This window comes from Cnephaeus nilssonii, assembly GCF_951640355.1.
Source record: "Cnephaeus nilssonii genome assembly, chromosome: 13".
In the NCBI taxonomy this organism is placed as follows: Eukaryota; Metazoa; Chordata; class Mammalia; order Chiroptera; family Vespertilionidae; genus Cnephaeus; species Cnephaeus nilssonii.
The window spans coordinates 40,073,814-40,091,452 of record NC_137084.1 but is presented as its reverse complement, the minus strand read 5'-3'; the positions used below and the strand labels follow the sequence as shown (position 1 = coordinate 40,091,452).

Here is a 17,639-nt window from a genome sequence, read left to right as displayed (position 1 = left end):
AAATAGTGATTATAATTTACAGACTGAGAGACAGTTGTTACTTTCCTCTGGAAAATATTGGCTATATATTTTTAATCAGTATCAAAATACCTTTCTTCAATGACTTCTTTCTGAAAGAGAAACAAGCAAGACTCCTACAAAGTCATTAAGTTAATCTGTTTGAAATCTCTGGGCATCTTATTATTATTATTATGCTAAATACATCTCCCCTTTCCAGATCAGGTATGTTATTTTCCTGCAAACTAATTTGATATTCAATTTCCTTCAAGAGGGTCTTTGAAAGCATATAATCTGGAGGGTGAGGTTAATAGAGGTTACATCTTCACCAAATGTAAAAACTATCTATACTAATAAAAGCATAATATGCTAATTAGATTGGAAAGCCAAATGACCTTCCAGATGTCCTTCTGGACAAACTTGCAGTGGCGGAGGCCAAGGCAGAGGCAGTTAGGGGCCATCAGGCAGGCAGTGGAGCAGTTGTGGGTGATCAGTCTGGCCAGGGAGCAAGCAGTTGTGGGCAATCAGGTCAGCAGGGAAGCAGTTAGTGGCTATCAGGCAGGCAGAAAGAGGCGTTTAAGGGTGATCAGGCCAGCAGGGGAGCAGTTAGGGTCGATCAGGTCAGCACATGGAGCAGTTAGGGGCAATCAGGCAGGCAGAGGTGGTTAGGGGCTATCAGGCAGGCAGGCAGACAGGCGAGCAGTTTGGAGCCAGCAGTCCCGGATTGCAAGAGGGATGTCCGACTGCTTGTTTAGGCCCTGGCCTCTAGCTGTATATATAAAACACATGAGTGGGGACAAATTAACAAACAAATAAAAAAAAGAACACATAATGGAGCAAAGATAGTCTATTCAATAAATTGTGCTGTAAAATTGGACAAATACATGCAAAAAAATAAACTAGACCACCTCTTACACCATACACAAGAATAAACTCAAAACGGATTAAAGACATAAATGTTAGACTCAATACCATAAAAATTCTGGAAGAAAACATAGGCAATAAAATCTCAGACATTTCTCATAGCAACATTTTTTCTGATATATCTCCTCAGGCAAGGGAAACAAAAGAAAAAATATATAAGCAAGACTACATCAAACTAAAAAGCTTTTGCACAGCCAAAATGAAAAGAGAACCCACTGAATGAGAGAACATATTCACCAATGATACATCTGATAAGGGATTAATACCCACAACTTATAGAGAACTTATAAAAGTCAACTCCAAAAAAAAAAAAATCAACAACCCAAACAATATAATTAAAAAATGGGCAAAGGGCCTAAATAGATACTTCTCCAAAGAAGATATTCAGATGGCCAATAGACACATGAAAAAATGCTCAACATCACTATTCATCAGAGAAATGCAAATTGAAACCACAATGAAATATCAACTCACACATATCAGAATGGTTATCATCAATAAATCAACAAACAGAAAGTGTTGACAAGGGTGTGAAGAAAAGGGAACCCTAGTGCACTGTTGGTGGGAACACAGATTGGTGCAGCCACTGTGAAAAGCAGTATGTAGTTACCTTAAATATTAAAAATGGAACTGCCTCATGACCCAGTGACTCCACTTCTGGGAATATATCCAAAGAAACCTGAAACACAAATTTGAAAGAATATATGCACCCCTATGTTCATTGCAGTGTTATTAGCAATAGCCAAGATTGGGAAGCAGCCCAAATGTCTATCAGTAGATGAGTGAATCAACAAGTTGTGGTATATTTACATAGTGGAATACTACTTGGTTGAAAAAAAAAAAGAAAAGAAGGAAAACTTAAATTTTGTGACAGCATGGATAACCTGGACAGCATTATGCTAAGTGAAATAAGCCAGTCAGAGAAAGACAAGTACCATATGATTTAATTTATTATTTCAAAATAAACTAACAAACAAAATAGAAACAGACTCAGACATAGAGACAAGACTGACAGCTGTCAGAAGTGGAAAGGTGCCAGGCTGGTGAAAAAAGTGAAGGGATTAAGCATAAAAACAACAACTCATAACACAGATAGCAATATGGTGATTACCAGAATGCAAGGGAGTTGTGTGTGTGGGGAGAGTAAGGGGGGTGATAGAAGAGGGTATCAAGGGGAATAAATGGTGATGGAAGGAGACTTGACTTGGGAGAGTGAACACAAAGTACAATATACAGATGATGTATTATAGAATTGTACAACTTGAAGCCTATATATTCCTAGAAGTGGCTCAAATGGAAGTTCCATTTTTAGTTTTTTGAGAAAACTCCATACTGTTCTCCACAGTGGCTGTACCAGTCTACATTCCCACCACTAGAAATAGCAATTAGAAAGGATATATGCACCCTTAAGTTCATAGCAGCACAATTCACCATAGCTAAGATTTGGAAACAGCCTAAGTGCCCATCAGCAGATGAGTGGATTAAAAAATTGTGGTACATCTACACAATGGAATACTATGCTGCAATGTAAAAGGAATTCTTACCATTTGCAACAGCATGGATGGAACTAGAGAGCATTATGCTAAGTGAACTAAGCCAGTCAGAGAAAGATAAATATCACATGATCTCACTCATTTATGGAATATAATGAACAGCATAAACTGATGAACAAAAAACAGATCCAGAGACAGAGAAACATTGATCAGACTGTCAAACCTCAGAGGGAAGGTAGGGGAGAATGGAGGTAAGGGGTAGAGATCAACCAAAGGACTTATAATAAAACAAAATAAAAAACATATATAGCCGAAACCGGTTTGGCTCAGTGGATAAAGCGTCAGCCTGCGGACTGAAAGGTCCCAGGTTCGATTCTGGTCAAGGGCATGTACCTTGGTTGCGGGCACATCCCCAGTAGGGGGTGTGCAAGAGGCAGCTGATTGATGTTTCTCTATCATCAATGTTTCTAACTCTCTATCCCTCTCTCTTCCTCTCTGTAAAAAATCAATAAAATATATTTTAAAAAAACCTATATAATTTTATTAACTAATGTCACCCTAATACATGAATACACTCAATAAAAATAAAATAAAATAATTTCATTTAAAGAAGCAGATAAATGTTTATTACTTTTGTAAAAAAATGTATTTTATTGATTTTTTTACTAGAGGAAGGGAGAGATATAGAGAGTTAGAACCATTGATGAGAGAGAAACATCAATCAGCTGCCTCCTACACATCTCCTACCGGGGATGTGCCTGCAACCAAAGTACATGCCCTTGACTGGAATCGAACCTGGGACCTTTCAGTCTGCAGGCCCAGGCTCTATCCACTGAGCCAAACCGGTTAGGACATGTTTATTACTTTTAAACAAGATGAAATGAATAAAGTTGGATGAATACCAAACTGTTTCAAAGTATCAATTCAAGTAGAACTTCAATTTTTTAAAAGAAGTGTTCATCACTGAAAAACAAATACATTTTGCCAGGAGCTGTAGCTGAAGGGCATTAAGGAATGACTGATGAATGGCTATGGGGTTTCCTTTGGAGGTAATGGAATTGTGCTAAAACTACATAGCAATGATTGTTGTACAGCATTGCAAAAATACTGAAAGACAATTGTACACTTTCAAATGGTTTAAATGGGCAATTTTTTGATGTGCATTTCACCCCCCCCAAAAAAAAAGATAAAGTAGAAAAAACACTGCTAAAGTATTTTCTACATATATATTTGTTGTATAATTTTCTGTAAAATAAAAGAATACATATGTCTAAGAATATTAAAATGTTTAAAGAAATTGTGTAGACACCCATGATGTACTTTTAATCATAGTATTATCGGACCATCTTGTTTTGAATGTGATTATGGTATAACATTAATTGAAAATGGCAGAAATTTTGTTCTAGTATGGTATTACCCAATCTTTCTAAAAAACATACTGTATAACAAAGGCATATAAAGAAGTGTACCAGCCGAAACCGGTTTGGCTCAATGGATAGAGCGTCGGTCTGCGGACTGAAAGGTCCCAGGTTCGATTCCGGTCAAGGGCATGTACATTGGCTGCGGGCACATCCCTGGTAGGGGGTGTGCAGGAGGCAGCTGGTCGATGATTCTCTCTCATCGATGTTTCTAGCTCTCTATCCCTCTCCCTTCCTCTCTGTAAAAAAAAAAATCAATAAAATATATTTAAAAAAAAAAAAAAAGAAGTGTACCAGAAGATACCTCTTCATATAGATTATGAATTCTATTTATCTCTTTCTTAATCATTTAAAATTTTCCAATTAATAAAATTATGCAGGAACTAGAGGCCCGGTGCATGAAATCATGCATGGGTAGGGTCCCTAGGCCTAGCCTGCAATCAGGGCCATCTTGTTCCCATTTGCCAGTCCCCAGTCCCTTCCCACTGCCACTCACCCCAGTTCCTCATGGTTCCCCATTCACCATCCAGTGATCGGAGCCTGCAGGCTGGGGTGGGGGAGGAACCAAGAGATGGTCAATGCACCTCATAGTGACTGGTCAATCAGTTGCTCTGGCCATTATGGTTGCTGGCTTTTTATTATATAGGATGACTCTTAGTATTTAATTAAAGTCTTATAAAATAGTATCTTATAATTATTGCAAAAATCACTATCCATTATAATCTCAAAATTGGAGCATCAAGATAATCCTGACATATATGTATGCATAATAATTTGAAGTTTTGAAAGAAAAATAAATAGGAGAACATATATGTGTGACAGTGATGGAAACTTTCTGAAACATTGTAAGTTCTTTCCACTTGTGTCCTAAACATTCTTTCAGAAGGAAACAAACTCTTTCATAAAGATTAAAATCACCAACTTTCATTATAATTTCTTGTTCATTCTTTTTCCCCACCCCCAGATATAATTCTTCACACACAAGCACACTGATATGGATGCATGCATGAAATTATTCTCTTATTTGTGGATCATAAAGTATTCAGTAAGAATTTAAAACTTCCACTCTTTTCCTCATCCCATAGTGTTTAGCTTGATTTCTAAACCAGCACCCATGTCTCTAATATTCCATAACATTCCCTGGATATCTACAACACATTTTTCTTTAAAAACTCAGCTCAATAATATGTTGTCAAGGGAGTTAGAGGTTAATGGCCGTGCAAGTATATATATGGCAGTCATGATGTTTTTTAAACAAAACCCTGAGCACCTGACCTAATTGCATTCATCCCGCTGTTTCTCTACCAAGAATCTCAGGTATTAAAGGGCACACAAAAGTGGGACTACTTAAGATTTTTGTTGTAGTTAGTACTAAGATTAATTGTAGAGTTTTTATGAATTGATTATAGTCTTAGAAATCCATGGATTTAATTACATACACACATTTGAAGGCATAAGTGTTGTAAAAGATAGGTGAGGGGGGCTCGAGAATGTTAATTCCCCAATTTTCAGAATAAAATTCAGTGTCTCTTTCCATTATGAATATAAACATTGTTGTTATTTTGCCAAACCAGCAGGGATTATTGGCTCTGTCAAAGTGGAAGTCAGGTATGATTCACCACCATGATTCACAAGAAATGGAACAGCTAGAGAACGATTCTCAATTTTGGTCAGAACACTCATGCTTTTTAGCTGCCCTCCCATTGATCTCTGAATAAGAATCTAATTTATTTGCTTTTATTCTAGACAGAATTATTTGTGCGTGTTTCATCCATGTTATAGGGCAAAACCCATCTGGAGGAACCCACTATCCTATTGACAAAAGACCTTGAATGGTAAAATTGAAGATCATCTAGTGAGAAGCCATGAGGCGTGGAAATGAGAATAGAGAACAGACAATGTTAAACTGTACAAGGACATTGAAGGTTAGCTAATAAGTTGCTATTGATTTACGTGTACAATTTTTAAAATTTCCACCATGAACTAATGGAGTGAAAAAAATAATTTCAGTATTTCTATTATTTTGCTGATGGAAAACCTTAGCAACCCTGGAGATGAAACAATTTAATGCAATCAGCATAAACTCCACTGTTAATTCAATCATATCATTTACAGTTTCTCAAAGTGATCTTGATCCAATCATTACTTATTTAACTTCCATTTTGTCTGACATTAATAATTCCCAACTGATTTGGAGCCAATTGTTTTTTTCTTAGTATAATTCTCTTTCACCAAAAAATCTTTATGCATACTTTGTGTATGGTTTGCTTTGCACATTTTTAATTATTTAAAATATATTTTTAATTTTTACATGTATGTACTGATAGCATAAATTTGAATTTAAAATCTCTGTGAAATATGACCAATTTGCAGTATATTTTAATTAATTTATCCTTATTGTCCAAACCAAAACATATTCATTGTGAGCTGACTTATTCAATTTCCTCTCTTTTGAAAATTCCTTTTGATTTATCTATTTTAAGAGAGAGAAAGTTATTTACTTTAGAAATTTAGGTTTTATGTTGATTCATGAAATAGACATCATCACTTCATTTCTTCAGGTGATTCCCCTTATTCTTTCCAGAACACATATTGCTTACACTACAATATAATAATTCTTAAAAGTTTATTATGAAAATAGAATTAGTTCTACATTAATTTGTACATTCATTCAAAAACATCTGTTGAGATCTAATATGTGCAAAATGTCTTGGTAAAAACTTCAAATAGAAATGTAAGTACAATATGTTGCAATATTAGAGGTTTGGATAAACTGTGGTTGGTTTAAGAATATAAATAGGTTTTATAATACCATCATGTTACACTTTTAAAAAAGGGATTGACTGCTGTTGTAAAAAGGAAGGAACTCCTACCAATTGCAACAGCATGGATGGAGCTGGAGAGCATTATGCTAAGTGAAATAAGTCAGTCAGAGAAAGATAAATATCACATGCTCTCACTTATTTCTGGATTATAACGAACAACATAAACTGGTGAACAAAAATAGATCTAGAGATAGAGAAGCATGGATCAGATGCTCAAACATCAGAGGGAAGTCAGGGGAGGGTGGACTAAGGGAGAGAGATCAACCAAAGGTCTTGTATGTATGCATATAAGCATAAACAATGGATACAGACACCTGGGAAGGTGAGGGCATGAGTGGAGGGATGGCGGTACAATGGGGAGATAAGGACACATTTGTAATACCTTAATCAATAAAGAAATAAAGGGATTGATCCATCAACAAATATATTCCTTTCCTATGAAACCTGCCACTTTTCCAATTACTTCTTATTAACAAGATTTAAAGGATGACTTTCTACCCTCCTTGAAGGAGAATTGAGACTTCCTAACAAAGATAATGATTTTACCTAGATTCAGTGATGGGAGTGCACAAAAGAAAATAGAGGGTTGCTAAATCACCAAGCTAAGAACAAGCAGTGTAGTGTGAGAATGAATAGCAAATAGCAACAGTAGAGAACTCTAATCTGGCAGAATGCTAATCATGCTTCAGGTCTAAGAGCCTTTGCCTTTTCCTCATTGAAAAACTTCCTGAGCTCCTACACATTTTTGCTTCGTTACTATTCTGTCCACTACTGCTTGACTCAGTTTGTGATGATACTACATCAGTCTTAGAGGAGCATTATAATTATGTCTTCCTTGGGTCACTTTGCTGTTTCCAAAATAGTTGCTTGTTGAAATATATAATCTTTCAACCTTCATTGTGAATAGAGATAAAACAGGGCTAACAGCTGAGTCAATAAACACTTCATATCTCTGATTCAACCACTGTTGTAACATTAATATTTTTGATGTATTCTTCAAAACTGTTGATGTTCTTAAAATAAGTTCTTTTCAATAGTCTTGATCTGATCTGTTATCTAAGTGTTTCCATGCATAAATTTCTTTACTCTCAATTCTATACATTAAGGCCCTAAATAAAGTCATCCTTTAGCAAACTAAAGGTAAGAGGCAAGGTCACACATCAGGTCACTTTCGTGTTGTCCAGTTTTCATGACTTACAATATGGAAGGGAATGAACAAGGCCCTGATATCTCTGATATTCTAACCCATAATTATAAGAGGATGAAGATAATGTGACCTGCCTTATAGAGTTTTTGTGATGATTGTGTTAACAAAAATGCACTATTACAGTTTCTGCCTCATTATAAATATCCAATAAAGATAGTGCAGAATGAGAATAATCAAGATTAATAATAAAGAATCCTCATCTCAATGAAGTGTTTACCAGAGGGAAAGGAGATTTGGAGGTGGTAAAAGTTAAAAAGGGTCAAATACATGATAACGGAAAGAGATTTTGAGTGGTGGGAACACATGCCAATATCCAGATAATGTATCCTAGAGGTGTACACTTGAAACTCATATAATCTTATCAACCATTGTCATTTCAATAAATTTAACTAAAAAATAAAAAGAATTACCATGAAAATAAACAAAGAAAATAATAATTTTTAAAAATCTTAATCCTCGAATACTCTTGTTTAAATATGGTCATAGATATTCAGAATGGTAACCTTGAATATTTTTTTCTCTTACTAAAGAATGTTCCAAAATCTCAAAGCCTCCAACATCTCTGAGATCCAGGTCTCTGAATTTATTCTGATGGGATTACCAGGCATTCACAGCTGGCAACACTGGCTCTCCCTGCCATTGGCTCTGCTCTACCTCCTAGCTCTCAGTGCCAACATCCTTATCCTGATCATCATCTATCAAGAGACAACACTGCACCAGCCTATGTACCATTTCCTGGGCATCCTGGCTGTGGTAGACATGGGGCTGGCTACCACTATCATGCCCAAGATATTGGCCATCTTATCGTTCAATGCTAAAGCCATCAGTCTTCCTGAGTGCTTCCTGCAGATGTATGCCATACATTGTTTTGTGGGCATGGAGTCCGGTATCTTTGTATGCATGGCTATAGATAGATATGTAGCTATTTGTCGACCACTACGCTACTCATCAATAATTACTGAATCTTTTGTGGTCAAAGCAACTGTGTTCATGGCACTCAGAAACACCATAAGTACCATTCCAGTGCCTGTATTGGCTGCTCAGAGACACTACTGCTCCAAGAACCAAATAGAACACTGTCTGTGTTCTAATCTCAGTGTCACTAGTCTATCCTGTGATGATAGAACCATCAACAGCATTTACCAGCTTCTTCTGGCCTGGACGCTCATGGGAAGTGACCTGGGTTTGATTATTTTATCATATGCTTTGATACTTCACTCTGTGCTGAAGCTGAATTCAGCAGAAGCTGCATCCAAGGCCTTAAGTACCTGCACATCCCACCTCATTCTGATCCTATTCTTCTATACAGTTGTCATTGTTATTTCCATCACCCATAGTGCAAAAAAAGCAGTTCCCACCATTCCAGTGCTACTCAATGTACTGCACAGTATCATTCCTCCTGCCCTCAATCCCATGGTGTATGCTCTCAAGAACAAGGAGCTAAGGCAGGGTTTATATAAGGGTCTTAAAGTACACATCAAGAACAACTAATGCATAGAGGATGCTTATTTTTCTCATTTCTCCAGATATATACTCAATGTAATATCTAGGAAGTTCTTAATGGCAGAAGAACTTAAGAAAAGTGGCACTGTTTCAGCTTTCAGTTATTATAACGTATCAGTGGCAACAACTAAAACATAAAGTTGGTCAAATACTAGTATATGTTGACAGAAGAATATTGGACTTTGAGTGGTGGGTACACAATGCAATACACAGCTGATGTATCATAGAATTGTACTCTTGAAATCTATAAAATTTTATTAACCAATGTCCCCCTAATAAATCTAAAAACAAAGAAAGAAAAAATGGTGACACATTTGAAGTTTTGGGTTTTCAACAAAATCTTAATCAAAGTCAGTAACATTATGTTGCCTGTACTGTCAAGGAATATAAAGGAAATGCAATGAAATACTATTTTGTTTTATATATCTTGTCTTTCTATGCCTCTTCTGCCCCCCCCCCATTTTTTTGTTTTGTAATGTCTTTCTCTATTTCTTAGTTCACAAGAATGAAAATACTTATTGCCATAATTGATTATTCATTAGTTCAAAACATTTTATAATCAATTGGAATAATTATTTTTCTTATTACAAATGGCAGTGAAGCATTTTTATTACTAAGATTTGTTTGGGAAATGCTTTCTGAAATAATTAACCATTGTCCAAGAGCCATATCCTTCATATGTTACTTCCATAAGGGGAATAAGTATGCATTTGAATTCCAGTAAAAAAGTATTTAAAATCATGAGAATAGTACACTTTTATTGTACAATTAAATATTGCAATGCAAATGTCTAGAAAAGAATCTTTGTGAACATCAACATAAATAGATATCTTTACAATTTAATAAACTTTAAAAGAGTTTATATTTTCATATTTTTGACTTACATTTAGAATTATTCAGTGCTTTAGGAATTGTGTAATTGTAAGGTGACTGTCTTTGGTACCATGTTGATAAACAGGGAAGCACTGAAAGGGCAGTTCCCAGAAAGATCAGAAATGTTACTGAGGAATGTGGGAAATAAGAAAGCAAAATGAATAAAGCATTTAATGTAATTTATGTTTAGAGGGGATGCACTCTTATAATTTCACTGTTTCTAACATATACTAGTATAGCAAACATTATGAATGAAGAATTGTCAGGACTCTTTTTCATATAGCCAATGCCATGATTGTGCTATTCTTTAGAAATTCTTAATGATTACAACCAAAATGTGTTGGTCATGCTCAGGAATAAATTTCTTGTCATTTCTAATGGCTTTTATTCTTCTATCCCAGAGTTCTCACTTTTTCATGGAGGCTTCATCTACTTGAAGCCATCCTCTCAATTTAATCCAATATTGTATGGTGGCTTCTGTAAGTCATTTTAGAGCCAACTGAAATCTGTTTTTTATTTTCTGTCTTTTGTTAATTTACCCTGACACAATTTTAACAGTTGAATTGACATAGATTGTAAACATGCTGCTGATAAATTGGAAAAGATAGAAATTGGCGGAAATAGAGTCTAAATGAAATATGAGCAATGAAATATAAATTGTAAAAACTCACAAAGATGCTGAGGGAAGGCGGGGGTGTCGGGGTAAGAGATCAACCAAAGGACTTGTATGCATGCATATGAGCATAACCAATGGACACAGACAGGGGGGCTGGGGTGAGGGAATGTGCTGGGGTTGGGGGTGGCCAGGGAGAGGTCAATGTGGAAAATAGGAGACATATAATACATTAAACAATAAAGAACTTAAAAAAAACTCACAAAGAAATTAATACCATTTTTCTTTAAAATTGCTACAATTTACCATATTAAGCTTTACTGACAACTCAAAGAGAATTTATTTTTGTGGTTTATATCTATAAATATGAACTGTGTTCAAAATTAAAACAGAAAATTTTTAAGTGTTTATTTTAAAAATATTTTTATTACAATTATTATTGTAATTAAATACTGACATACAATATTATATTAGCTGCAGGAGTACAATATAGTGATTAGACATTTATATAACTTATGAAGTGATCACCTCAATAGATCTCAAACACATCTGACACCATATGTAGCTATTATATTATTGACTATAGTCCCTATGATGTAAATATCCATGATTATTTTCTAATTAACAATCTGTATCCCTTCCTCTTTTTCACCCATTCCTGAAACCCCCTCCCATCTGGCAACCATCAAAATGTTCTCTGTGTCTATGAGTTTGTTCCTGTCTCATTTGTTCACTTATTTTGTTTTTTAGATTCCACATAATATGTGTTAGTCTTTCTCCATCTGACTTACTTCACTTAGTATAATACTCTCAATGGCCATCCATGTTGTCCCAAATGGCAAGATTTCACTCTTTTATGGCTGAATAATACTCCATTTTGTATTTGTACCACTTCTTTATCTATTCATTATTGATGGATGCTTTGGTTACTTCCAGATCTTGGCTGTTGCAAATAATGCTACAATGTACATATGTCTTTTCAAATTAGTGTTTTAGGTTTCTTTGAATAAATGCCCAGAAGTGAAATTGCTGGGTCCTTCTTTGTCTCTTATTATAGTCATTGTTTTAGATTCTATTTTATCTAGTATAAGTATTGCTACCCACCTTTTTCTTTCTTTCTTTCTTTCTTTTTTTTTTTTGGTTCTATTTTCATGAAATTCTTTTTCCACCCCTTTATTTTGTCTGTCTATGTGTTTTGATCTGAAGTGAGTCTCTTATAGACAACATATATAAGGGTCTTATTTTCTTATCTATTTAGCCACTCTATATTTTTATTGGAATATTTAAACCATTAATGTTTAAAGTAAATGATTAATAGATATGTGGTTTTTGTCATTTTATTATTCCTTTAACATTTCTTGTAATATTGGCTTGGTGGGGAAGCAATTTATTTGTCCTTCAATTTTAAATGATAGCCTTGCTGGGTAGAGTAATCTTGCTTTTCATCACTTTGACTATCCAGCGCCGATCCCAGAAGACCAGCAAAGTTTCTATTGAGAAATAAGCCTACAGTTTTCTGGGAGCTCCCTTGTGAGGTAACTAACTACTTTTCTCTTGCTGCTTTTAAAATTCTCTGTTTGTCTTTAACCTTTGGCATTTTAATTACAGTGTGTCTTGGTGTGGGCCTTTTGGGGTTCATCTTGTTTGAAACTCTCTGCATTTCCTGAGCCTGTATGTCTATTTCCTTCACCAGGTTAGGAAAGTTTGACGTCATTATTTCTTCAAACAGGTTTTCAACTCCTTACACTTCTCTTCGCCTTCTGGTGTGCCTATAATGTGAATGTAGGTACGGTTGATATTGTCTCAGTGGCCCTTTAATCTATCCTAATTTTTTATTAATTCTTTTTTTATTTTATCTGTTCTGATTGGGTGCTTTCTGCTATCCTACTTCCAAATCATTGATTTGGTCCTCTGATTCATCTAATCAACTGCTGATTCCCTTTAATTTATTCTTCATTTCAGTTATTGTATTCTTCATTTCTGATTGGTTGTTTTTTATGTTTTCTTTCTCCATTTTTAAGTTTCCTATCTCTTTGTTGAAGTTCTTACTGAGATCATTAAGCATAATAGTATAAGTAACTCTACATCGGTTAGAGTTAGATTGCTTGTCTTCCTTTATGTACCTAGTTCTTTTCCTGGAGTTTTGTTCGGTTCTTTCATTTGAGGTATATTTCTTTGTCTCCTCCATTTGGCTACCTCCATTTTTTGTTTCTACATATTATGTAGAGCTGCTATATCTCCTAGTTTTGGTATAATATCCTTAGGTAGTAGATGTCCTATGGGTCCAGTGGTGTAGTCTCTGTGGTCATTTGAGCCAGGTGCTCCAGGTGCCTTCCTGGTGTAGTTGAGCTTTGATTTTTGTTGGTACATCAGTGGAAGGGATTGACCCTCATGTTAGTTGGTTATGAGGCTTGGCCATGAATACAATGGAGGAGTGTTGAGGAAGATTTGCTTTATGGGTCTCAGGCACCTGTCCAGTCCCCACTTTTGATGGTGTTGTTTGTGAAGGTTTTTGGACGGTGCTCTTGTGTGATCTAAAGCTGGATGCCATGTGTGTTGGTTCTGATACCTCTTGAGAGGAGCTCTGGTGCAGGCCAAGGTCAGCTGCTGCCTGTGCCCTGCTCAGGGCCACTGGGTATGCATTACAAAGGAGAAGGTTTCTAAATGTACTGGAGTTGAAGGTGCCTGGGAGAGGCTAAGCACTGAACTGAGGTCTGCTGCCACTTGTGTCCAGCTTGGGTCTGCTTAGCAAGAGGTACATGTAACGCTAAGGCCAGATACTGCTTATTCAGGATTTGTGAACCTCCAGCCCTCACTCTGAACACAGACAATTAAGTTCCTCCCTGTATGTGCCTGGCACCTTTTAAGCTGCTGCCCCAGAACTGGAGCTCAGGGAAAGTGAGTCTGAATAAGGTTGAGCATAGATCCTTTAAGAAAAATGCATAGGTCTCAGCAGCCCTCCATCTCACTCAGCCACAATCTATTCTGGTTTTCACAGCCAGAAGTTATGGGGTCTCCTCTTCCTGGCACTAGAATCCTGGGCTTAGGCCTGGTATGAGACTGGAACCCCTCATTCCTCAGGGTGGGACCACTGCAGCTGAGATATTCCTCCTGATTTTTAATTGCCACATATAGGTGTGAGACCATAACTTTTCTCATCTCCATCCCTACCAGTCTTGTCATGCCTTCTTCTGTTTATTCTTGTTAATAGGACTTCTGTTCAACTAGACTTTAGATGGTTCTCAATGATGATTGTTCTATAGTTTAGTTGTAACTTTGATATGGTTGTGGCAGGAGATGAGCATAGAATTTACCTACTCTGCCATTTTGACCAGAAGCCTTCCTGTTCAAATTCTGTTTTAAAAAATATTGCCTGGGGTGTGAAATTTTATTTATTTTTCATTTTTATTTCAGAGAGGGAGGGAGAGGGAGGGAGGAAGAGAGATAGAAACATCAATGATGAGAGAGAATCATTGATCGGCTGCCTTCTCCTGCATGCCTCACACTGAGAATCAAGCCCACAATCTAGGCATGTGCCCCAACCAGGAATCGAACCATGACCTCCTGATATATAGGTCAATACTTAACCACTGAGCCACGCTGGCCAAACCCTATTCAAATTCTTGATCAGACTCTTAAGTATTTATTAATTGATTTAAAAGTAGCTATAACAAATCTAATATATTACCATAAAACATATTTTTGTGACTTTATAGATTCCCAAAATGGTCTTGAGGCCCCCATGTATCCATTAACAATACCTCAAGTGCTACATAAGATGTTCCAGAGGTAAAAGTGGAGGGAACTGGACACAGATCACTGATGATCAGTGAGCAAGTAAAGAGATGTTATTGAACTGAGAGATTATAGTGGAGAGGCTATGTCCAAGATGTTTTCACACAACCAGTGGTTGTGAGAACTATTTATGTAAGTGTCCATGGTATTCTTAATAAGTGATTTTATATAATAGAGAAAAACTCTTATATCAGTAAATAACTGATGAAAAATAAATTATTTTTGAGGACTAACGTATATATTAGACATGTTCTCTATTTATTGAGTAAATTCATCTGCACAGCTTTTTACAACATGATTTCTACTAAATGTCATCCTCTTAAAACCCATGATTGCCATTTTTACTTATATATTGAGCATACTTTATAAGCTGAATTTGGCTTGAGGGACTGCCCAGGCTGGAATTTCCTGCATGAGAAGCCATTTCACTTTATATCTATTTATAAGGAGAATTACAAACATAGATGAGACACTTGGGAACTCTCTCAAAAGGTTAGTAAAATATCTTATATGAATATATTTGTAGAAAATTGTAGTGGCCCCATATCAATGACCTGATTAACTGGTGATGGAGAAAAAAATAAGAGAAAGGCACCAGGATATAAATCCAGAAATAACTATAAATTTCTCCACGATCATTGCAGAAAACATACATCTGAGATAGGTCAGGGGAAATAAATGATAGCACATATGAGTATGAGTAAACACAGGATGTCATTCATGGGTTTCTTTTTGTTGTTTTTCATTAATTTTTCTTCTATCTAATTTCAGTTGTCCTGAATACTTGTTCCTTTCTCACCCCGGAAGAGCTTTATGACACTGTCACGGATCTGCTTTGTCTTTACCCCATAAACAATAGGGTTCAGAGTTGGAGGAAGAAGAAGATAAAGATTAGCCACAATAATGTGAAGAGAAGGGGGAATAGTGTGTCCTCCAAAACGGTGGGTAAAGAAAGTGAAGAATGCTGGAACATAGGTGATGATAATGGCAGATATATGGGCAGTGCAGGTGCTGAAGGCCTTCTGCTGAGCATCTGCTGATGAAAGGTTGACCACTGCACGGAGGATCATAGTGTAAGATGCAGATATACAGCAAATGTCAAACACTCCAATCAGGAGGGCAATCATCAGACCATAAATGACATTGACCTTGATGCTAGCACAGGATAACTTCACCACTGACATGTGGTCACAATATGTGTGAGAGATAATATTGCTTTGGCAGAAGGGCAAACGCTTTACCAAGAATGGAAAGGGAATCATTAGCAACACACCCCTCAAGAAGGTGGCAAGCCCAGCTTTGGCAATGATAGAGTTAGTGAGTATGGTAGCATAACGCAATGGGTAGCAAATAGCCACATAGCGGTCCAGAGCCATGAGCATGAGTACACCAGACTCCACACCTGTGAACCCATGGACAAAGAACATCTGAACTAAGCAGGCACTGAAGTTAATTTCTTTGAGATTAAACCAGAAGATGCAGAGTGCATTGGGTAGAGTGGTGGTGCAGGAAAAGAGGTCAATGAGGGAGAGCATGGCCAGAAAGAAATACATTGGACGATGTAAGGACTCTTCATGATAAATGAGGTACACAAGGCCAAGGTTTCCCACAAGAGGATGATATACATTGTGCAGAATGGGAGGGAGATCCATACATGTACTCTCTCCAGACCAGGAATTCCATCAAGAATAAAAGATTTTGGAGCCACATATGAATTGTTGGAAGCCAGCATAACTAATTCAGTAGACGAATGCTAGTTTTCCAGAAGTATTTATTCTGAGAAGAAATTAAGAAGAAATTTAATTCAGATCATCCTTGAGAAGGCAAAATTAAGTTTGGAATAAAATTGTATTTATAATGACATTAATAATTTTTTTAAAATGTATTTCATTTATTTATTTATTTTTTACAGAGAGGAAGGGAGAGGGATAGAGAGTTAGAAATATCGATGAGAGAGAAACATCGATCAGTTGCCTCCTGCACACCCCCTACTGGGGATGTACCCGCAACCAAGGTACATGCCCTTGACTGGAATCGAACCTGGGACCCTTCAGTCCACAGTCCGATGCTCTATCCACTGAGCCAAACCGGTCAGGGCACATTAATAATTTTTAATAATAGAGACTGAAAACACACCATTTATTGAATAACTAGAGGCCCAGTGCATGATTGAATCATGCACATGTAGGGTCCCCTACACACTTTCGCTTTTTGCGGTGGAGCTGGGTGCCTGGTGCCAGAGCAGACAGGCACCCAGCTCCCCCACTTTTGATGGTCCACGGCCGCTGAGGGGGGCTACCCTGCTGTTGAGAGGCGCAGGGGGCGGGAGTGGACACCTGGCTACCCTGCCCTTGAGAGGCGCAGCTGGGTGTCCGCGGCAGGCCCCCTCAGCAGCCGCGGATCTGGCCATTGAGAGGCACAAGGGGCGGGAGGCCCGCCCCCTGTACCTCTCAACAGCAGGGTAGCCCCCCTCAGTGGCAGCAGATCCATGCCTCTCAATGGCCGGATAGGCCACCCCGAGTCCCTCCCCCCAGCCTCCCACCGCCCAATCGTGGGCATAGCGGAGTGATGGTAATTTACATGTTACTCTATTATTAGATAAGATGTTCTATTACAGGTAATATTTTAAAAGTTTTATAAACAGCCTAAATGTAATTTTTAAAGTCATAATTACAAAGTTGTAATTGTCTTTTATCACCAAATAGAAGAAGAAACTGAGGCACAGAGAGATCCAATAGTGTTGGACATTACAAAATTAGATTCAGGGGCAGAAATGATATTCATATATGACTCTAACATCCATGTAATGTCTTTACATCCTGGTTTGACAGAGTATATGGCTTATAAATAACAAGTTATAATTGCCTGAAATTTGTTTATTGCATTTTGTGAAGATTATGATTATTTAAACCAAATGTGATCTTATTCAAAGTTCAGGTCTTTCCATACCAATTGTAGGACTTCATATTTGAAGCATCAGTCACTCATATA

General features: G+C 36.9%; 2 protein-coding genes across 2 annotated transcripts; one reads left to right on the top strand and one right to left on the bottom strand.

The window, feature by feature from the left end:
- Nucleotides 1–8,395: 8,395 nt before the first annotated feature.
- Nucleotides 8,396–9,355, top strand: LOC307109558 (olfactory receptor 56B2-like; the record flags this gene model as incomplete). Its single annotated transcript, XM_079788370.1, has 1 exon — nucleotides 8,396–9,355. One exon carries the CDS (start codon nucleotides 8,396–8,398, stop codon nucleotides 9,353–9,355), a length of 960 nt encoding a protein of 319 aa, XP_079644496.1.
- Nucleotides 9,356–15,415: 6,060 nt separating this feature from the next.
- LOC307110103 (olfactory receptor 52N5-like) lies at nucleotides 15,416–16,380 on the bottom strand (the record flags this gene model as incomplete). The annotated part of the gene is given in 2 exon segments (XM_079789150.1): nucleotides 15,416–16,263; nucleotides 16,266–16,380. Coding segments are annotated over 2 exon segments (963 nt in total).
- Nucleotides 16,381–17,639: the final 1,259 nt, after the last annotated feature.